The sequence below is a fragment of the Nerophis lumbriciformis genome, linkage group LG13 (genome assembly GCF_033978685.3).
Source record: "Nerophis lumbriciformis linkage group LG13, RoL_Nlum_v2.1, whole genome shotgun sequence".
Lineage (NCBI taxonomy): Eukaryota > Metazoa > Chordata > Actinopteri > Syngnathiformes > Syngnathidae > Nerophis > Nerophis lumbriciformis.
This window is the reverse complement of record NC_084560.2, coordinates 4,221,868-4,246,421: the sequence shown is the minus strand read 5'-3', so window position 1 is coordinate 4,246,421 and position 24,554 is coordinate 4,221,868. Positions and strand designations below refer to the sequence as shown.

The window sequence follows — 24,554 nt, the reverse complement described above, 5'->3', positions numbered from 1 at the left end:
AAACCTGGAATTCTAGAAAATCCTGGAATTTGTTGGAACTTGTAAAAATGATAGTTTGAATGTCCAGGATGAGTGGAATGTGTTGAAGGTGGAATGGTTGGAATGGGTTGAAAAATGTGGAAATGGTGCAAGTTGGAAAAATGTCCCATTCATTTTGAATAGAGGAAAAATGTCCCTGAAAACTGGGAAATTCTTGGAAATCCGGGAATTTTTTTTGAAATTGTTGAAGGTGAACACACAATTTTGAAAATGTTGAATATTTTGGAGTTGGAACGGTTTGAATCGGATGAAAAATTGTGGAACTTTGAAAAATGTCCCATTGATTTCAATGGGAATTTCATGAAAAAGCGGGAATTTTTTTTAGAAATGTTAAAAGACTTGAATGTTCTGAATGAGTTGAAATGGTTGGTGTTGGAATTTTTCAAATGGGTCGAGAAATGTTGAAGTAGTAACATGTTGAATTGAGAAATGGTATTAAGGAATTCCAGGAATTTCGGGAAAACCGGGAATTTTTCCAGTTCAAAAAACAACTTTGTTTTTTTCCTAATTAAGAGGAATGTTTGAACGGTTAAAGTGGGTTGAAAAATGTAAAAGGAGTAATCTACAGAATAAAGGGTGGAAATAGGGCTTTGCAAAACCTGGAATTCTGGAAAATCCTGGAATTTTTTTTCAACTTGGAAAAATGATAGTTTGAATGTCCAGGATGAGTGGAATATGTTGAGGGTGGAATGGTTGAAGTTTGAAAAATGGCCAACTAATTTTGAATTGGAAAACATTTCCCAGAAAACCTGGAATTCTAGAAAATCCTGGAATTTGTTGGAACTTGTAAAAATGATAGTTTGAATGTCCAGGATGAGTGGAATGTGTTGAAGGTGGAATGGTTGGAATGGGTTGAAAAATGTGGAAATGGTGCAAGTTGGAAAAATGTCCCATTCATTTTGAATAGAGGAAAAATGTCCCTGAAAACTGGGAAATTCTTGGAAATCCGGGAATTTTTTTTGAAATTGTTGAAGGTGAACACACAATTTTGAAAATGTTGAATATTTTGGAGTTGGAACGGTTTGAATCGGATGAAAAATTGTGGAACTTTGAAAAATGTCCCATTGATTTCAATGGGAATTTCATGAAAAAGCGGGAATTTTTTTTAGAAATGTTAAAAGACTTGAATGTTCTGAATGAGTTGAAATGGTTGGTGTTGGAATTTTTCAAATGGGTCGAGAAATGTTGAAGTAGTAACATGTTGAATTGAGAAATGGTATTAAGGAATTCCAGGAATTTCGGGAAAACCGGGAATTTTTCCAGTTCAAAAAACAACTTTGTTTTTTTCCTAATTAAGAGGAATGTTTGAACGGTTAAAGTGGGTTGAAAAATGTAAAAGGAGTAATCTACAGAATAAAGGGTGGAAATAGGGCTTTGCAAAACCTGGAATTCTGGAAAATCCTGGAATTTTTTTTCAACTTGGAAAAATGATAGTTTGAATGTCCAGGATGAGTGGAATATGTTGAGGGTGGAATGGTTGAAGTTTGAAAAATGGCCAACTAATTTTGAATTGGAAAACATTTCCCAGAAAACCTGGAATTCTAGAAAATCCTGGAATTTGTTGGAACTTGTAAAAATGATAGTTTGAATGTCCAGGATGAGTGGAATGTGTTGAAGGTGGAATGGTTGGAATGGGTTAAAAAATGTGGAAATGGTGCAACTTGTAAAAATGTCCCATTCATTTTTAATGAGGCAAATGTCCCTGAAAACTGGAAATTCTTGGAAATCCGGGATTTTTATTTTAATTGTTGAAGGAAAGCACACTATTTTGAAAATGTTGAATATTTTGGAGTTGGAACGGTTTGAATCGGATGAAAAATTGTGGAACTTTGAAAAATGTTGTTTTTTGAACTGGAAAAATTCCCGGTTTTCCAGAAATTCCTGGAATTCATTAATAACATTTCTCAATTAAAAATGTTACTACTTCAACATTTCTCGACCGATTTGAAAAATTCCAACACCAACCATTTCAACTCGTTCAGAACATTCAAGTCTTTTAACATTTTCTAAAAAAAATTCCCGTTTTTCCCAAAATTCCCACATTGTCATGAAATTCCCATTGAAATCAATGGGACATTTTTCAAAGTTCCATAATTTTTCATCCGATTCAAACCGTTCCAACTCCAAAATATTCAACATTTTCAAAATAGTGTGCTCTCCTTCAACAATTTAAAAAAAATTACCAGATTTCCAAGAATTCCCAGTTTTCAGGGACATTTTTCCCCATTCAAAATGAATGGGACATTCTTCCAAGTTGCATCATTTCCACATTTTTCAACCCATTCCACCTTCAACACATTCCACTCATCCTGGACAATCAAACTATAATTTTTCCAAGTTCCCAAAAATTCCAGGATTTTCCAGAATTCCAGGTTTTGCAAAGCCCTATTTACACCCTTTTTTTCTATAGAGTACTCCTTCCATATTTTTCAACCCACTTCAACCGTTCCCATGTCCAAATATTCCTCTTAATTAGGAAAAAAAAACAAAGTTGTTTTTGAACTGGAAAAATTCCCGGTTTTCCCGAAATTCCTGGAATTCCGTAATACCATTTCTCAATTAAAAATGTTACTACTTCAACATTCCTCGGCCGATTTGAAAAATCCCAACACCAACCATTTCAACTCATTCAGAACTAACAAGTCTTTTAATATGTTTAAAAAAAAATTCCCGCTTTTCCCAAAATTCCCACATTTTCATGAAATTCCTATTGAAATCAATGGGACATTTTTCAAAGTTCCACAATTTTTCATCCGATTCAAACCGTTTCAACTCAAAAATGGTGAACATTTTCAAAATGGTGTGCTCTCCTTCAACAACTTTTTAAAAATTCCCGGATTTCCAAGAATTCCCAGTTTTCAAGGACATTTTTTCCCTTTCAAAATGAATGAGACATTTTTCCAAGTTGCATCATTTCCACATTTTTCAACCCATTCCACCTTCAACACATTCCACTCATCCTGGACAATCAAACTATAATTTTTCCAAGTTCCAAAAAATTCCAGGATTTTCCAGAATTCCAGGTTTTGCAAAGCCCTATTTACACCCTTTTTTTTCTGTAGACTACTCCTTCCACATTTTTCAACCCACTTCAACCGTTCCACTGTCCAAACATTCCTCTTAATTAGGAAAAAAAAACAAAGTTGTTTTTGAACTGGAAAAATTCCCGGTTTTCCCGAAATTCCTGGAATTCATTAATACCATTACTCAATTAAAAATGTTACTACTTCAACATTTCTCGACCGATTTGAAAAATTCCAACACCAACCATTTCAACTCATTCAGAACATTCAAGTCTTTTAACATTTTCTAAAAAAAATTCCTGCTTTTCCCAAAATTCCCACATTGTCATGAAATTTCCATTGAAATCAATGGGACATTTTTCAAAGTTCCATAATTTTTCATCCGATTCAAACCGTTCCAACTCCAAAATATTCAACATTTTCAAAATAGTGTGCTCTCCTTCAACAATTTAAAAAAAATTCCCAGATTTCCAAGAATTCCCAGTTTTCAGGGACATTTTTCCCCATTCAAAATGAATGGGACATTCTTCCAAGTTGCATCATTTCCACATTTTTCAACCCATTCCACCTTCAACACATTTCACTCATCCTGGACAATCAAACTATAATTTTTCCAAGTTCAAAAAAATTCCAGGATTTTCCAGAATTCCAGGTTTTGCAAAGCCCTATTTACACCCTTTTTTCTGTAGACTACTCCTTCCACATTTTTCAACCCACTTCAACCGTTCCACCGTCCAAACATTCCTCTTAATTAGGAAAAAAAACAAAGTTTTTTTTTTTAACTGGAAAATTTCCTGGTTTTCCCGAAATTCTTGGAAATCCTTAATACCATTTCTCAATTAAAAATGTTAATACTTCAACATTTCTCGACTGATTTGAAAAATTCCAACACCAACCATTTCAACTCATTCAGAACATTCAAGTCTTTTAACATTTTCTAAAAAAAATTCCTGCTTTTCCCAAAATTCCCACATTGTCATGAAATTCCCATGAAATTCCATGAAATTTTTCCTCCGATTCAAACCGTTCCAACTCCAAAATATTCAACATTTTCAAAATAGTGTGCTCTCTTTCAACAATTTAAAAAAATTCCCAGATTTCCAAGAATTCCCAGTTTTCAGGGACATTTTTCCCCATTCAAAATGAATGGGACATTCTTCCAAGTTGCATAATTTCCACATTTTTCAACCCATTCCACCTTCAACACATTCCACTCATCCTGGACAATCAAACTATAATTTTTCCAAGTTCCAAAAAATTCCAGGATTTTCCAGAATTCCAGGTTTTGCAAAGCCCTATTTACACCCTTTTTTTCTGTAGACTACTCCTTCCACATTTTTCAACCCACTTCAACCGTTCCACCGTCCAAACATTCCTCTAAATTCGGAAAAAAAACAAAGTTGTTTTTTTTAACTGGAAAATTTCCCGGTTTTCCCGAAATTCTTGGAATTCCTTAATACCATTTCTCAATTAAAAATGTTACTACTTCAACATTCCTCGGCCGATTTGAAAAATCCCAACACCAACCATTTCAATTCATTCAGAACATTCAAGTCTTTTAATATGTTTTAAAAAAAAATTCCCACTTTTCCCAAAATTCCCACATTTTCATGAAATCCCCATTGAAATCAATGGGACATTTTTCAAAGTTCCACAATTTTTCATCCGATTCAAACCGTTCCAACTCCAAAATATTGAACATTTTCAAAATGATGTGCTCTCCTTCAACAATTTTTTAAAAATTCCCGGATTTCCAAGAATTCCCAGTTTTCAAGGACATTTTTTCCCTTTCAAAATGAATGAGACATTTTTCCAACTTGCACCATTTCCACATTTTTCAACCCATTCCAACCATTCCACCTTCAACACATTCCACCATCCTGGACATTCAAACTAACATTTTTCCAAGTTCAAAAAAATTCCAGGATTTTCCAGAATTCCAGGTTTTGCAAAGCCCTATTTCCACCCTTTTTTTCTGGCGACTGCTTTTCAACCCAGGTCAAAAGTGGTAAAGGAATGGCTAAATCAGGCAAGAATGAATGTTTTAGATTGACCTGACTGAAAGGTGTGGACAATGCTGAAGAAACAAGTCCATCCTTTACAAGTCTATATATGTATGTGAATAACACATTATTTAACTCACCAGAGGTTTCCTGAAGAATTCGTATTTTGCGTAGTTCTTCCGAAAATGCAAGCGGTTGTCTGAGTCCATCCCCCAGCTGGAGAGGACCTCCATGATGGACTCATGGTCCTCAATGGTCCTCTCTAGTCAGGACCAGATGCACATCAATAGTCAACATTTAATTCCTCGTTTGTTCCTGTTCTGCACCAACAATAAAAGAATAGTTGAGAAATGTTGTTCTTAAACAATTTGACAAATTGACAAAGTGGTGACCCTCGCCCCGTCCTTGTTTGTGAATGACTGAGCATTTCATGGAATCTACCTTTATACCCAATCATGGCACCCACCTGTTCCCAATTAGCCCGTTCACCTGTGGGATGTTCCAAATAAGTCTTTGATGAGCATCAGTCCATCTCAGATGAGCTCGGGCCGAGTGAAGCGTTTCTGGTTTCTGGGTGTTGTTGATAAATGGCTGCGGCTTTCCATAGTAGAGTTTTAACTTGCACTTACAGATGTAGCGACCAACTGTAGTTACTGACAGTTATTTTTAAGTGTTCCTGAGCCCATGTGGTGATATCCTTTACACACTGATGTCGCTTGTCGAAGCGTTTCTGGGTGTTGTTGATTAATGGCTGTGGCTTTGCACAGTGGTGTTTTAACTGGCACTCACACAGATGGAGCGGCCAACTGTAGTTACTGACAGTTTTTTTTAAGTGTTCCTGAGCCCATGTGGTGATATCCTTTACACACTGATGTTGCTTGTCGAAGTGTTTCTGGGTGTTGTTGATAAATGGCTGCGGCTTTGCATAGCAGAGTTTTAACTGGAACTTACAGATGTAGCGACCAACTGTAGTTACTGACAGTTATTTTTAAGTGTTCCTGAGCCCATGTGGTGATATCCTTTACACACTGATGTCGCTTGTCAAAGCGTTTCTGGGTGTTGTTGATTAATGGCTGTGGCTTTGCACAGTGGTGTTTTAACTGGCACTCACACAGATGGAGCGGCCAACTGTAGTTATTGACAGATTTTTTTAAGTGTTCCTGAGCCCATGTGAGGATATCCTTTACACACTGATGTCGCTTGTCGAAGCGTTTCTGGGTGTTGTTGATAAATGGCTGCGGCTTTGCATAGTGGAGTTTTAACTTGCACTTACAGACGTACCGACCAACTGTAGTTACTGACAGTGGTTTTCTGAAATGCCAATGTGGTGATATCCTTTACACACTGATGTCGCTTGTCGAAGTGTTTCTGAACATGAAATATTTTGTCTTTGCAGTCTATTCAATTGAATATAAGTGGCTTGTCGAAGCGTTTCTGGGTGTTGTTGATAAATGGCCGTGGCTTTGCATAGTAGAGTTTTAATGTGCACTTACAGATGTAGCGACCAACTGTAGATACTGACAGTGGTTTTCTGAAGTGTTCCTGAGCCCATGTGGTGATATCCTATACACACTGATTTTGCTTGTTGAAGCGTTTCTGGGTGTTGTTGATAAATGGCTGCGGCTTTCCATAGTAGAGTTTTAACTTGCACTTACAGATGTAGCGACCAACTGTAGTTACTGACAGTTTTTTTTAAGTGTTCCTGAGCCCATGTGGTGATATCCTTTACACACTGATGTTGCTTGTCGAAGTGTTTCTGGGTGTTGTTGATAAATGGCTGTGGCTTTGCATAGTGGTGTTTTAACTGGCACTCACACAGATGTAGCGGCCAACTGTAGTTACTGACAGTTTTTTTTTAAGTGTTCCTGAGCCCATGTGGTGTTATCCTTTACACACTGATGTCGCTTGTCGAAGCGTTTCTGGGTGTTGTTGATAAATGGCTGTGGCTTTGCATAGTGGAGTTTTAACTGGCACTCACAGATGTAGCGGCCAACTGTAGTTACTGACAGTTTTTTTTTAAGTGTTCCTGAGCCCATGTGGTGTTATCCTTTACACACTGATGTCGCTTGTCGAAGCGTTTCCGGGTGTTGTTGATAAATGGCTGTGGCTTTGCATAGTGGAGTTTTAACTGGCACTCACGGATGTAGCGGCCAACTGTAGTTACGACAGTGGTTTTCTGAAGTGCCAATGTGGTGATATCCTTTACACACTGATGTCGCTTGTCGAAGCGTTTCTGAACATGAAATATCTTGTCTTTGCAGTCTATTCAATTGAATATAAGTTGCTTGTCGAAGCGTTTCTGGGTGTTGTTGATAAATGGCCGTGGCTTTGCATAGTAGAGTTTTAACGTGCACTTACAGATGTAGCGACCAACTGTAGATACTGACAGTGGTTTTCTGAAGTGTTCCTGAGCCCATGTGGTGATATCCTTTACACACTGATGTCACTTATGATGCAGTATCGCCTGAGGGATCCAAGGTGCGTAATATCATGGCTTACGTGCAGTGATTTCTCCAGATTCTCTGAACCTTTTGATGATATTACGGAGCGTAGATGGTGAAATCCCTAAATTCCTTGCAATAGCTAGTTAAAAGTTAAAACGCTACTACGCAAAAGCCACAGCTATTTATCAACAACACCCAGAAACGCTTCGCCAAAAAAATTAAAAAATGTTTTCGTGTGAACATGAAATATCTTGTATTTGCAGTCTATTCAATTGAATATAAGTTGCTTGTCTAAGCGTTTCTGGGTGTTGTTGATAAATGGCCGTGGCTTTGCATAGTGGAATTTTAACTGGCACTCACGGATGTAGCGACCGACTGTAGTTACTGACAGTGCTTTTCTGAAGTGCCCATGTGGTGATATCCTTCACACACTGATGTCGCTTGTGGAAGCGTTTCTGGGTGTTGTTGATAAATGGCCGTGGCTTTGCATAGTGGAGTTTTAACTGGCACTCACGGATGTAGCGACCGACTGTAGTTACTGACAGTGGTTTTCTGAAGTGCCCATGTGGTGATATCCTTTACACACTGATGTCACTTATGATGCAGTATCGCCTGAGGGATCCAAGGTGTGTAATATCATGGCTTACGTGCAGTGATTTCTCCAGATTCTCTGAACCTTTTGATGATATTACGGAGCGTGGATGGTGAAATCCCTAAATTCCTTGCAATAGCTAGTTAAAAGTTAAAACGCTACTACGCAAAAGCCACAGCTATTTATCAACAACACCCAGAAACGCTTCGCCAAAAAAATTTAAAAATGTTTTCGTGTGAACATGAAATATCTTGTATTTGCAGTCCATTCACTTGAATATAAGTTGCTTGTCTAAGCGTTTCTGGGTGTTGTTGATAAATGGCCGTGGCTTTGCATAGTGGAGTTTTAACTGGCACTCACGGATGTAGCGGCCGACTGTAGTTACTGACAGTGGGTTTCTGAAGTGCCCATGTGGTGATATCCTTTACACACCGATGTCGCTTGTGGAAGCGTTTCTGGGTGTTGTTGATAAATGGCTGTGGCTTTGCATAGTGGAGTTTTAACTGGCACTCACGGATGTAGCGGCCAACTGTAGTTACTGACAGTGGTTTTCTGAAGTGCCCATGTGGTGATATCCTTTACACACTGATGTCACTTATGATGCAGTATCGCCTGAGGGATCCAAGGTGTGTAATATCATGGCTTACGTGCAGTGATTTCTCCAGATTCTCTGAACCTTTTGATGATATTACGGAGCGTGGATGGTGAAATCCCTAAATTCCTTGCAATAGCTAGTTAAAAGTTAAAACGCTACTACGCAAAAGCCACAGCTATTCATCAACAACACCCAGAAACGCTTCACCAAAAAAATTAAAACATTTTTTCGTGTGAACATGAAATATCTTGTATTTGCAGTCTATTCAATTGAATATAAGTTGCTTGTCGAAGCGTTTCTGGGTGTTGTTGATAAATGGCCGTGGCTTTGCATAGTGGAGTTTTAACTGGCACTCACGGATGTAGCGGCCAACTGTAGTTACTGACAGTGGTTTTTCTGAAGTGCCTATGTGGTGATATCCTTTACACACTGATGTCGCTTGTGGAAGCGTTTCTGGGTGTTGTTGATAAATGGCCGTGGCTTTGCATAGTGGAGTTTTAACTGGCACTCACAGATGTAGCGGCCGACTGTAGTTACTGACAGTGGTTTTCTGAGGTGCCCATGTGGTGATATCCTTTACACACTGATGTCGCTTGTCGAAGCGTTTCTGGGTGTTGTTGATAAATGGCCGTGGCTTTGCATAGTGGAGTTTTAACTGGCACTCACGGATGTAGCGGCCGACTGTAGTTACTGACAGTGCTTTTCTGAAGTGCCCATGTGGTGATATCCTTTACACACTGATGTCACTTATGATGCAGTATCGCCTGAGGGATCCAAGGTGTGTAATATCATGGCTTACGTGCAGTGATTTCTCCAGATTCTCTGAACCTTTTGATGATATTACGTAGAGCGTAGTTGGTGAAATCCCTAAATTCCTTGCAATAGCTAGTTAAAAGTTAAAACGCTACTACGCAAAAGCCACAGCTATTTATCAACAACACCCAGAAACGCTTCACCCAAAAAATTAAAAAAAAATTTCGTGTGAACATGAAATATCTTGTATTTGCAGTCTATTCAATTGAAAATAAGTTGCTTGTCTAAGCGTTTCTGGGTGTTGTTGATAAATGGCCGTGGCTTTGCATAGTGGAGTTTTAACTGGCACTCACGGATGTAGCGGCCAACTGTAGTTACTGACAGTGGTTTTTCTGAAGTGCCCATGTGGTGATATCCTTCACCCACCGATGTCGCTTGTCGAAGCGTTTCTGGGTGTTGTTGATAAATGGCTGTGGCTTTGCATAGTGGAGTTTTAACTGCCACTCACGGATGTAGCGGCCGACTGTAGTTACTGACAGTGCTTTTCTGAAGTGCCCATGTGGTGATATCCTTTACACACTGATGTCGCTTGTCAAAGCGTTTCTGAACATGAAATATCTTGTCTTTGCAGTCTATTCAATTGAATATAAGTTGCTTGTCGAAGCGTTTCTGGGTGTTGTTGATAAATGGCCGTGGCTTTGCATAGTAGAGTTTTAACGTGCACTTACAGATGTAGCGACCAACTGTAGATACTGACAGTGGTTTTCTGAAGTGTTCCTGAGCCCATGTGGTGATATCCTTTACACACTGATGTCACTTATGATGCAGTATCGCCTGAGGGATCCAAGGTGTGTAATATCATGGCTTACGTGCAGTGATTTCTCCAGATTCTCTGAACCTTTTGATGATATTACGTAGAGCGTAGATGGTGAAATCCCTAAATTCCTTGCAATAGCTAGTTAAAAGTTAAAACGCTACTACGCAAAAGCCACAGCTATTTATCAACAACACCCAGAAACGCTTCACCAAAAAAATTAAAACATTTTTTTTGTGTGAACATGAAATATCTTGTATTTGCAGTCTATTCAATTGAATATAAGTTGCTTGTCTAAGCGTTTCTGGGTGTTGTTGATAAATGGCCGTGGCTTTGCATAGTGGAGTTTTAACTGGCACTCACGGATGTAGCGGCCCACTGTAGTTACTGACAGTGGTTTTCTGAAGTGCCCATGTGGTGATATCCTTTACACACCGATGTCGCTTGTGGAAGGGTTTCTGGGTGTTGTTGATAAATGGCTGTGGCTTTGCATAGTGGAGTTTTAACTGGCACTCTCAGATGTAGCGGCCGACTGTAGTTACTGACAGTGCTTTTCTGAAGTGCCCATGTGGTGATATCCTTTACACACTGATGTCGCTTGTCGAAGCATTTCTGGGTGTTGTTGATAAATGGCTGTGGCTTTGCATAGTGGAGTTTTAACTGGCACTCACGGATGTAGCGGCCAACTGTAGTTACTGACAGTGGTTTTCTGAAGTGCCCATGTGGTGATATCCTTTACACACTGATGTCGCTTGTCGAAGCGTTTCCGGGTGTTGTGGATAAATGGCCGTGGCTTTGCATAGTGGAGTTTTAACTGGCACTCACAGATGTAGCGGCCAACTGTAGTTACGACAGTGGTTTTCTGAAGTGCCAATGTGGTGATATCCTTTACACACTGATGTCGCTTGTCGAGGCGTTTCTGAACATGAAATATTTTGTCTTTGCAGTCTATTCAATTGAATATAAGTGGCTTGTCGAAGCGTTTCTGGGTGTTGTTGATAAATGGCCGTGGCTTTGCATAGTAGAGTTTTAACGTGCACTTACAGATGTAGCGACCAACTGTAGATACTGACAGTGGTTTTCTGAAGTGTTCCTGAGCCCATGTGGTGATATCCTTTACACACTGATGTCACTTATGATGCAGTATCGCCTGAGGGATCCAAGGTGTGTAATATCATGGCTTACGTGCAGTGATTTCTCCAGATTCTCTGAACCTTTTGATGATATTACGGAGCGTAGATGGTGAAAATCCTAAATTCCTTGCAATAGCTAGTTAAAAGTTAAAACGCTACTACGCAAAAGCCACAGCTATTTATCAACAACACCCAGAAACGCTTCGCCAAAAAAATTAAAAAATGTTTTCGTGTGAACATGAAATATCTTGTATTTGCAGTCTATTCAATTGAATATAAGTTGCTTGTCGAAGCGTTTCTGGGTGTTGTTGATAAATGGCCGTGGCTTTGCATAGTGGAGTTTTAACTGGCACTCACGGATGTAGCGGCCAACTGTAGTTACTGACAGTGGTTTTCTGAAGTGCCCATGTGGTGATATCCTTCACACACTGATGTCGCTTGTGGAAGCGTTTCTGGGTGTTGTTGATAAATGGCCGTGGCTTTGCATAGTGGAGTTTTAACTGGCACTCACGGATGTAGCGGCCGACTGTAGTTACTGACAGTGGTTTTCTGAAGTGCCCATGTGGTGATATCCTTTACACACTGATGTCGCTTGTGGAAGCGTTTCTGGGTGTTGTTGATAATTGGCTGTGGCTTTGCATAGTGGAGTTTTAACTGGCACTCACAGATGTAGCGGCCGACTGTAGTTACTGACAGTGGTTTTCTGAAGTGCCCATGTGGTGATATCCTTTACACACTGATGTCACTTATGATGCAGTATCGCCTGAGGGATCCAAGGTGTGTAATATCATGGCTTACGTGCAGTGATTTCTCCAGATTCTCTGAACCTTTTGATGATATTACGGAGCGTAGATGGTGAAATCCCTAAATTCCTTGCAATAGCTAGTTAAAAGTTAAAACGCTACTACGCAAAAGCCACAGCTATTTATCAACAACACCCAGAAACGCTTCACCAAAAAAATTAAAACATTTTTTCGTGTGAACATGAAATATCTTGTATTTGCAGTCTATTCAATTGAATATAATTTGCTTGTCTAAGCGTTTCTGGGTGTTGTTGATAAATGGCCGTGGCTTTGCATAGTGGAGTTTTAACTGGCACTCACGGATGTAGCGGCCGACTGTAGTTACTGACAGTGGTTTTTCTGAAGTGCCCATGTGGTGATATCCTTTACACACTGATGTCACTTATGATGCAGTATCGCCTGAGGGATCCAAGGTGTGTAATATCATGGCTTACGTGCAGTGATTTCTCCAGATTCTCTGAACCTTTTGATGATATTACGGAGCGTAGATGGTGAAATCCCTAAATTCCTTGCAATAGCTAGTTAAAAGTTAAAACGCTACTACGCAAAAGCCACAGCTATTCATCAACAACACCCAGAAACGCTTCACCAAAAAAAATTTAAACATTTTTTCGTGTGAACATGAAATATCTTGTATTTGCAGTCTATTCACTTGAATATAAGTTGCTTGTCGAAGCGTTTCTGGGTGTTGTTGATAAATGGCCGTGGCTTTGCATAGTGGAGTTTTAACTGGCACTCACGGATGTAGCGGCCGACTGTAGTTACTGACAGTGGTTTTCTGAAGTGCCCATGTGGTGATATCCTTTACACACTGATGTCGCTTGTCAAAGCGTTTCTGAACATGAAATATCTTGTCTTTGCAGTCTATTCAATTGAATATAAGTTGCTTGTCGAAGCGTTTCTGGGTGTTGTTGATAAATGGCCGTGGCTTTGCATAGTAGAGTTTTAACGTGCACTTACAGATGTAGCGACCAACTGTAGATACTGACAGTGGTTTTCTGAAGTGTTCCTGAGCCCATGTGGTGATATCCTTTACACACTGATGTCACTTATGATGCAGTATCGCCTGAGGGATCCAAGGTGTGTAATATCATGGCTTACGTGCAGTGATTTCTCCAGATTCTCTGAACCTTTTGATGATATTACGTAGAGCGTAGATGGTGAAATCCCTAAATTCCTTGCAATAGCTAGTTAAAAGTTAAAACGCTACTACGCAAAAGCCACAGCTATTTATCAACAACACCCAGAAACGCTTCACCAAAAAAATTTAAATTTTTTTTCGTGTGGACATGAAATATCTTGTATTTGCAGTCTATTCAATTGAATATAAGTTGCTTGTCGAAGCGTTTCTGGGTGTTGTTGATAAATGGCCGTGGCTTTGCATAGTGGAGTTTTAACTGGCACTCACGGATGTAGCGGCCAACTGTAGTTACTGACAGTGGTTTTCTGAAGTGCCCATGTGGTGATATCCTTCACACACCGATGTCGCTTGTCGAAGCGTTTCTGAACATGAAATATCTTGTCTTTGCAGTCTATTCAATTGAATATAAGTTGCTTGTCGAAGCGTTTCTGGGTGTTGTTGATAAATGGCCGTGGCTTTGCATAGTAGAGTTTTAACGTGCACTTACAGATGTAGCGACCAACTGTAGATACTGACAGTGGTTTTCTGAAGTGTTCCTGAGCCCATGTGGTGATATCCTTTACACGCTGATGTCACTTATGATGCAGTATCGCCTGAGGGATCCAAGGTGTGTAATATCATGGCTTACGTGCAGTGATTTCTCCAGATTCTCTGAACCTTTTGATGATATTACGGAGCGTAGATGGTGAAATCCCTAAATTCCTTGCAATAGCTAGTTAAAAGTTAAAACGCTACTACGCAAAAGCCACAGCTATTTATCAACAACACCCAGAAACGCTTCGCCAAAAAAATTAAAAAATGTTTTCGTGTCAACATGAAATATCTTGTATTTGCAGTCTATTCACTTGAATATAAGTTGCTTGTCGAAGCGTTTCTGGGTGTTGTTGATAAATGGCCGTGGCTTTGCATAGTGGAGTTTTAACTGGCACTCACGGATGTAGCGGCCAACTGTAGTTACTGACAGTGGTTTTCTGAAGTGCCCATGTGGTGATATCCTTTACACACTGATGTCGCTTGTGGAAGCGTTTCTGGGTGTTGTTGATAAATGGCTGTGGCTTTGCATATTGGAGTTTTAACTGGCACTCACAGATGTAGCGCCCGACTGTAGTTACTGACAGTGCTTTTCTGAAGTGCCCATGTGGGGATATCCTTTACCCACCGATGTCGCTTGTCGAAGCGTTTCTGGGTGTTGTTGATAAATGGCCGTGGCTTTGCATAGTGGAGTTTTACCTGGCACTCACGGATGTAGCGGCCGACTGTAGTTACTGACAGTGCTTTTCTGAAGTGCCCATGTGGTGATATCCTTTACACACTGATGTCACTTATGATGCAGTATCGCCTGAGGGATCCAAGGTGTGTAATATCATGGCTTACGTGCAGTGATTTCTCCAGATTCTCTGAACCTTTTGATGATATTACGGAGCGTAGATGGTGAAATCCCTAAATTCCTTGCAATAGCTAGTTAAAAGTTAAAACGCTACTACGCAAAAGCCACAGCTATTCATCAACAACACCCAGAAACGCTTCGCCCAAAAAATTAAAACATTTTTTCGTGTGAACATGAAATATCTTGTATTTGCAGTCTATTCAATTGAATATAAGTTGCTTGTCGAAGCGTTTCTGGGTGTTGTTGATAAATGGCCGTGGCTTTGCATAGTGGAGTTTTAACTGGCACTCACGGATGTAGCGGCCAACTGTAGTTACTGACAGTGCTTTTCTGAAGTGCCCATGTGGTGATATCCTTTACCCACCGATGTCGCTTGTCGAAGCGTTTCTGGGTGTTGTTGATAAATGACTGTGGCTTTGCATAGTGGAGTTTTAACTGGCACTCACGGATGTAGCGACCGACTGTAGTTACTGACAGTGCTTTTCTGAAGTGCCCATGTGGTGATATCCTTTACACACCGATGTCGCTTGTCGAAGCGTTTCTGGGTGTTGTTGATAAACGTCTTTTTCTCCCACGACCTACCTATTCCCAGGTGAGAGAGGTGCTCGTACAGAGTCAAGCTGTGTTCGTCCACGGCGTGGCCCTTCAAGGCCAACATGTGACATATGTCCCGGGCAACAATGTCGCTGGGGACCTCCACTGCTCTGCTGCTGTTGTCCTCGTTGTAGATCTTGATGACCTGCAGACACAAACGTGCTATGAGTCAAATACTTGTAAGACAAAGCAGGAGAAGTTTATTATTATGCAAACAAATGTTCCTGGTTGCCAATCAGGATGCTCTACACGCCTGTTTTTCAATGTGTTACTTTGTATATTGAAAAATTTCAAGTACTATTCCGTCCAATACCCTTCCTGACGAATAAAAAAAGTCCCGGTGTTAACCTCGTATTATTGTGGTTTGTGATGTGTTGCATTTATCTCAGGAAACGCTTGAAAGAAAACCTCCGAGCATGAATTTGTGTAAAAAAAAAAAAAAAGCATCCCTGACAAAAAGCAGGCGTCATGTTGGCGACGTGCAGACCAAGGAAATGTGTTGACCTTCTCTCAAGGACGGCACCACTTAGACTGGTCTGCTGCTACCCTGACCTAAACCCCACAGCCTATCTGAGAGTGATGTGGCCTCCAGCTTGGTCACGCTGCTGCACAAAAACTCCAAACGACTCGCGCACAAAGACAAGAACCTTCCCTTAACTAAGTCCAAGGATCTAAAAAAAAACCCCCAAAAGCAGTGAAGTTGTCAGGTTGTGTAAATGGTAAATAAAAAGAGAATACAACAAATCCTTTTCAACTTATATTCAATTGAATAGACTGCAAAGACAAGATATTTCATGTCCACACTAAAAAAAAACTTGATTTTTTTTTTGGCAAAGCGTTTCTGGGTGTTGTTGATAAATAGCTGTGGCTTTCACACTGAGAAACTGTATTATTTGTTTTGCAAATGGTAAATAAAAAGAGAATACAACAAATCCTTTTCAACTTATATTCAATTGAATAGACTGCAAAGACAAGATATTTCATGTCCACACTAAAAAAAAATTTTTTTTTGGCAAAGCGTTTCTGGGTGTTGTTGATAAATAGCTGTGGCTTTCACACTGAGAAACTGTGTTTTTTTGTTTGTTTTTTGCAAATATTCGCTCATTTGGAATTTGATGCCTGCGACGTGTTTCAAAAAAAAGTGGGTGGAAAAAAAGACTATGCAAAGCCAAAGCCATTTATCAACAACACCCGGAAACGCTTGGCTGGGCCCGAGCTCATCTGAGATGGACTGATGCTCATCAAAGACTTATTTGGAACACCTGGGAAAAAGGTAGGTCATGTGAGAAACTCTTACTGTGCAAAGCCAAAAGCCACTTATCAACAACACCCGGAAACGCTTCGACAAGCGACATCAGTGTGTAAAGGATATCACCACATGGGCTCAGGACCACTGCAGAAAACCACTGTCAGTAACTACAGTTGGTCGCTACACCTGTAAGTGCAAGTTAAAACTCTACTATGCAAAGCCAAAGCCATTTATCAACAACACCCAGAAACCAGAAATGCTTCGCTGGGCCCGAGCTCATCTAAGATGGACTGATGCTCATCAAAGACTTATTTGGAACATCCCACAGGTGAACGGGCTAATTGGGAACAGGTGGGTGCCATGATTGGGTATAAAAGCAGCTTCCATGAAATGCTCAGTCATTCACAAACAAGGACGGGGCGAGGGTCACCACTTTGTCAACAAATGCCTGAGCAAATTGTTTAAGAGCAACATTTATCAACCAGCTATTGCAAGGAATTTAGGGACTCACCATCTACGCTCCGTAATATCATCAAAATGTTCAGAGAATCTGGAGAAATCACTGCACGTATGCCATGATATTACGCACCTTGGATTCCTCAGGCTGTACTGCATCAAAAAAGCCACATCCGTGTGTAAAGGATATCACCACATGGGCTCAGGACCACTTCAGAAAACCACTGTCAGTAACTACAATTGGTCGCTACATCTGTAAGTGCAAGTTAAAACTCTACTATGCAAAGCCACAGCCATTTATCAACAACACCCAGAAACGCTTTGCCAAAATGTTTTAGTTTTTTTCAGTGTGTAAAGGATATCACCGCATGGGCTCAGGAACACGTCAGACAACCACTGTCAGCGACTACAGTTGGTCGCTGCATCTGTAAGTGCAAGTTAAAACTCTACTACGCAAAAGCCAAAAGTTATTTATCAACAACACCCAGAAACGCTTCGCCAAAAAAAAAAAATTGTTTTTCAGTGTGTAAAGGATATCACAGCATTGGCTAGGAACACATCCGAAAACCACTGTCAGAAACTACAGTTGGTCGCTACATCTGTATGTGCAAGTTAAAACTCTACTACGCAAAAGCCAAAAGCTATTTATCAACAACACCCAGAAACGCTTCGCCAAAAAAAAAAGGTTTTTCAGTGTGTAAAGGATATCACAGCATGGGCTAGGAACACGTCCGAAAACCACTGTCAGAAACTACAGTTGGTCGCTACATCTGTATGTGCAAGTTAAAACTCTACTACGCAAAAGCCAAAAGCTATTTATCAACAACACCCAGGAACGCTTCACCAAAAAAATTAAGTTTTTTTTTAGTGTGAACATGAAATATCTTGTCTTTGCAGTCTATTCAATTGAATAGAAGTTGCTTGTCGAAGCGTTTCTGGGTGTTGTTGATAATTGGCCGTGGCTTTGCATAGTAGAGTTTTAACGTGCACTTACAGATGTAGCGACCAACTGTAGTTACTGACAGCGGTTTTCTGAAGTGTTCCTGAGCCCATGTGGTGATATCCTTTACACACTGATGTCACTTATGATGCAGTACTGCCTGAGGGATCCAAGGTGTGTAATATCATTGCTTACGTGCAGTGATTTCTCCAGATTCTCTGAACCTTTTGATGATATTACGGAGCGTAGATGGTGAAATCCCTAAATTCCTTGCAGTAGCTAGTTAAAAGTTAAAACTCTACTACGCAAAAGCCACAGCTATTTATCAACAACACCCAGAAATGCTTCGCCCAAAAAAATTACGTTTTTTTTTTTAATTGCAAGGAAATCCCTAAATTCCTTGCAATAATAATAAGAATAATGGATTAGATTTATATAGCGCTTTTCTAGACACTCAAAGCGCTTCACAGAAAAGTGAGAGCCCATTATTCATTCATTCACACCTGGTGGTGGTAAGCTACATTTGTAGCCACAGTTGCCCTGGGGTAGACTGACCGAAGTGTGGCTACTAGCTTGTGCCTACGGCCTCTCCGACCACCAATTATCATTCATCATTCATTCACCAGTGTGAGCGGCACCGGGTACAAGGGTGAAGTGTCCTGCCCAAGGACACAACGGCAGCGATTTGGATGGTAAGAGGCGGGGAGTGAACCTGCAACCCTCAAGTTTCTGGCACGGCCGCTCTACCCACTACGCCATGCCGCCCCCAATAGCTAGTAAAAAGTTAAAACTCTCCTACGCAAAGCCACAGATATTTATCAACAACACCCAGAAACGCTTCGCCAAAAAAAATTAAGTTTTTTTAGTGTAAACATGAAATATCTTGTCTTTGCAGTCCATTCAATTGAATATAAGTTGAAAAGTATTTGTTGTATTCTCTTTTTATTTACCATTTACACAAGCACGGCCACGTACCAGAGGGCAGCGCGTCGACACAATGGAGTCAATGGAAACAAGAAAAAAAAGGACTTTTTAGGGTTCCTACCCGCTTCTGCAGACAAAGAGGTGTGATGGCCGGCAAGGTGACTCTTCTTGCACGGAAGTTCATGCTGCCGTCTTCAGTGACGCTTCAACAGAGACATACATACATATATACATACATATATACATACATACATACATAGTCACTGTTTCAATGAGTACTGCAAGGAATATGAACACAAGTCATCTGGTTTGCAAAGAAGGTGTGAGGGGGGAAAAAAAAGTCATGTTTCCTCCCCAAATTCCTCCTTCGTCCTTGGAGAAGCAAGCGCTTACCGTTGTCGACTGGTTCAGAAAAAAGGCCGCTGCTTGGGTGTTTGATTTCCACACCCCAAGGCCGCTGAGTGCGAGAGAAAACTGTGATGACTTGTTCAGCCATATTTGACGAGCGTATTATTATCACCAATCCAGCATGTTTAGTCTCGCAGGAAGTGGACACGACAGGAACGTTGGGTCCAAGAAGAGATAAGTCCCGCCTTTCCAAGCCGATAAGCAGCTGACTCCTGGTGAAATATATCCCAAATGTTCTCCTCGGACTTCTAGAAGGTCGATTATAAGTCAGCCATGCAGATGACGAGAAGTAGGCCTTAAATGTCCTTTATACACACTATTATGTTGTTCTGACAAAAAAATGTCCTTTATACTCACTATTATGATGTTCTGACAATAAATGTCCTTTATACTCACTATTATGTTGTTCTGACAATAAATGTCCTTTATACACACTATTATGTTGTTCTGACAATAAATGTCCTTTATACACACTATTATGTTGTTCTGACAATAAATGTCCTTTATACACACTATTATGTTGTTCTGACAATAAATGTCCTTTATACACACTATTATGATGTTCTGACAATAAATGTCCTTTATACACACTATTATGTTGTTCTGACAATAAATGTCCTTTATACACACTGTTATGTTGTTTTGACAATAAATGTCCTTTATACTCACTATTATGTTGTTCTGACAATAAATGTCCTTTAAACTCACTATTATATTGTTCTGACAATAAATGTCGTTTATACTCACTATTATGTTGTTCTGACAATAAATGTCTTTTATACACACTATTATGTTGTTTTGACAATAAATGTCCTTTAAACTCACTATTATATTGTTCTGACAATAAATGTCGTTTATACTCACTATTATGTTGTTCTGACAATAAATGTCTTTTATACACACTATTATGTTGTTTTGACAATAAATGTCCTTTAAACTCACTATTATGTTGTTCTGACAATAAATGTCCTTTATACTCACTATTATGTTGTTCTGACAATAAATGTCCTTTAAACTCACTATTATGTTGTTCTGACAATAAATGTCCTTTATACACACTATTATGTTGTTCTAACAATAAATGTCTTTTATACACACTATTATGTTGTTCTGACAATAAATGTCCTTTATACACACTATTATGTTGTTCTGACAAAAAAATTTCCTCTATACTCACTATTATGATGTTCTGACAATAAATGTCCTTTATACTCACTATTATGATGTTCTGACAATAAATGTCCTTTATACACACTATTATGTTGTTCTGACAAAAAAATGTCCTTTATACTCACTATTATGATGTTCTGACAATAAATGTCCTTTATACACACTATTATGTTGTTCTGACAATAAATGTCCTTTATACACACTATTATGTTGTTCTGACAATAAATGTCCTTTATACACACTATTATGTTGTTCTGACAATAAATGTCCTTTATACACACTATTATGTTGTTCTGACAATAAATGTCCTTTATACACACTATTATGTTGTTCTGACAATAAATGTCCTTTATACACACTATTATGATGTTCTGACAATAAATGTCCTTTATACACACTATTATGTTGTTCTGACAATAAATGTCCTTTATACACACTGTTATGTTGTTTTGACAATAAATGTCCTTTATACTCACTATTATGTTGTTCTGACAATAAATGTCCTTTAAACTCACTATTATATTGTTCTGACAATAAATGTCGTTTATACTCACTATTATGTTGTTCTGACAATAAATGTCTTTTATACACACTATTATGTTGTTTTGACAATAAATGTCCTTTAAACTCACTATTATATTGTTCTGACAATAAATGTCGTTTATACTCACTATTATGTTGTTCTGACAATAAATGTCTTTTATACACACTATTATGTTGTTTTGACAATAAATGTCCTTTAAACTCACTATTATGTTGTTCTGACAATAAATGTCCTTTATACTCACTATTATGTTGTTCTGACAATAAATGTCCTTTAAACTCACTATTATGTTGTTCTGACAATAAATGTCCTTTATACACACTATTATGTTGTTCTAACAATAAATGTCTTTTATACACACTATTATGTTGTTCTGACAATAAATGTCCTTTATACACACTATTATGTTGTTCTGACAAAAAAATTTCCTCTATACTCACTATTATGATGTTCTGACAATAAATGTCCTTTATACTCACTATTATGATGTTCTGACAATAAATGTCCTTTATACACACTATTATGTTGTTCTGACAAAAAAATGTCCTTTATACTCACTATTATGATGTTCTGACAATAAATGTCCTTTATACTCACTATTATGATGTTCTGACAATAAATGTCCTTTATACTCACTATTATGTTGTTCTGACAATAAATGTCCTTTATACTCACTATTATGTTGTTCTGACAATAAATGTCCTTTATACACACTATTATGTTGTTTTGACAATAAATGTCCTTTATACTCACTATTATGTTGTTTTGACAATAAATGTCCTTTATACACACTATTATGTTGTTTTGACAATAAATGTCCTTTATACACACTGTTATGTTGTTTTGACAATAAATGTCCTTTATACTCACTATTATGTTGTTCTGACAATAAATGTCCTTTAAACTCACTATTATATTGTTCTGACAATAAATGTCGTTTATACTCACTATTATGTTGTTCTGACAATAAATGTCTTTTATACACACTATTATGTTGTTTTGACAATAAATGTCCTTTAAACTCACTATTATATTGTTCTGACAATAAATGTCGTTTATACTCACTATTATGTTGTTCTGACAATAAATGTCTTTTATACACACTATTATGTTGTTTTGACAATAAATGTCCTTTAAACTCACTATTATGTTGTTCTGACAATAAATGTCCTTTATACTCACTATTATGTTGTTCTGACAATAAATGTCCTTTAAACTCACTATTATGTTGTTCTGACAATAAATGTCCTTTATACACACTATTATGTTGTTCTAACAATAAATGTCTTTTATACACACTATTATGTTGTTCTGACAATAAATGTCCTTTATACACACTATTATGTTGTTCTGACAAAAAAATGTCCTCTATACTCACTATTATGATGTTCTGACAATAAATGTCCTTTATACTCACTATTATGATGTTCTGACAATAAATGTCCTTTATACACACTATTATGTTGTTCTGACAATAAATGTCCTTTGTACTCACTATTATGTTGTTCTGACAATAAATGTCCTTTATACACACTATTATGTTGTTTTGACAATAAATGTCCTTTATACTCACTATTATGTTGTTTTGACAATAAATGTCCTTTATACACACTATTATGTTGTTTTGACAATAAATGTCCTTTATACACACTGTTATGTTGTTTTGACAATAAATGTCCTTTATACTCACTATTATGTTGTTCTGACAATAAATGTCCTTTAAACTCACTATTATATTGTTCTGACAATAAATGTCGTTTATACTCACTATTATGTTGTTCTGACAATAAATGTCTTTTATACACACTATTATGTTGTTTTGACAATAAATGTCCTTTAAACTCACTATTATATTGTTCTGACAATAAATGTCGTTTATACTCACTATTATGTTGTTCTGACAATAAATGTCTTTTATACACACTATTATGTTGTTTTGACAATAAATGTCCTTTAAACTCACTATTATGTTGTTCTGACAATAAATGTCCTTTATACTCACTATTATGTTGTTCTGACAATAAATGTCCTTTAAACTCACTATTATGTTGTTCTGACAATAAATGTCCTTTATACACACTATTATGTTGTTCTGACAATAAATGTCCTTTATACACACTATTATGTTGTTCTGACAATAAATGTCCTTTATACACACTATTATGTTGTTCTGACAAAAAAATTTCCTCTATACTCACTATTATGATGTTCTGACAATAAATGTCCTTTATACTCACTATTATGATGTTCTGACAATAAATGTCCTTTATACACACTATTATGTTGTTCTGACAATAAATGTCCTTTATACTCACTATTATGTTGTTCTGACAATAAATGTCCTTTATACTCACTATTATGTTGTTCTGACAATAAATGTCCTTTATACACACTATTATGTTGTTTTGACAATAAATGTCCTTTATACTCACTATTATGTTGTTTTGACAATAAATGTCCTTTATACACACTATTATGTTGTTTTGACAATAAATGTCCTTTATACACACTATTATGTTGTTCTGACAATAAATGTCCTTTATACTCACTATTATGTTGTTCTGACAATAAATGTCCTTTAAACTCACTATTATATTGTTCTGACAATAAATGTCGTTTATACTCACTATTATGTTGTTCTGACAATAAATGTCTTTTATACACACTATTATGTTGTTTTGACAATAAATGTCCTTTAAACTCACTATTATATTGTTCTGACAATAAATGTCGTTTATACTCACTATTATGTTGTTCTGACAATAAATGTCTTTTATACACACTATTATGTTGTTTTGACAATAAATGTCCTTTAAACTCACTATTATGTTGTTCTGACAATAAATGTCCTTTATACTCACTATTATGTTGTTCTGACAATAAATGTCCTTTATACACACTATTATGTTGTTCTGACAATAAATGTCCTTTATACACACTATTATGTTGTTCTGACAATAAATGTCCTTTATACACACTATTATGTTGTTCTGACAATAAATGTCCTTTATACTCACTATTATGTTGTTCTGACAATAAATGTCCTTTATACACACTATTATGTTGTTTTGACAATAAATGTCCTTTATACACACTATTATGTTGTTTTGACAATAAATGTCCTTTATACACACTATTATGTTGTTCTGACAATAAATGTCCTTTATACTCACTATTATGTTGTTCTGACAATAAATGTCCTTTAAACTCACTATTATATTGTTCTGACAATAAATGTCGTTTATACTCACTATTATGTTGTTCTGACAATAAATGTCTTTTATACACACTATTATGTTGTTTTGACAATAAATGTCCTTTAAACTCACTATTATGTTGTTCTGACAATAAATGTCTTTTATACACACTATTATGTTGTTCTGACAATAAATGTCGTTTATACTCACTATTATGTTGTTCTGACAATAAATGTCTTTTATACTCACTATTATGATGTTCTGACAATAAATGTCTTTTATACTCACTATTATGTTGTTCTGACAATAAATGTCTTTTATACACACTATTATGATGTTCTGACA

General features: G+C 37.7%; 1 protein-coding gene across 1 annotated transcript in view; it reads right to left on the bottom strand.

Moving 5' to 3' along the window:
- LOC133613262 (growth factor receptor-bound protein 14-like) overlaps positions 1–19,409 on the bottom strand; it is a 60,549-nt gene extending 41,140 nt beyond the window's left edge. The window contains exons 1-4 of the mRNA XM_061970656.1: positions 19,284–19,409; positions 19,012–19,093; positions 15,310–15,466; positions 5,206–5,327 (exon numbers count right to left, since the gene is read on the bottom strand). Coding sequence (XP_061826640.1) covers positions 5,206–5,327; positions 15,310–15,466; positions 19,012–19,074 — 342 coding nt within the window. The 5' untranslated portion in view covers positions 19,075–19,093; positions 19,284–19,409. The remainder of the gene's footprint in view (positions 1–5,205; positions 5,328–15,309; positions 15,467–19,011; positions 19,094–19,283) is intronic.
- Between the last annotated feature and the right edge of the window lie 5,145 nt (positions 19,410–24,554).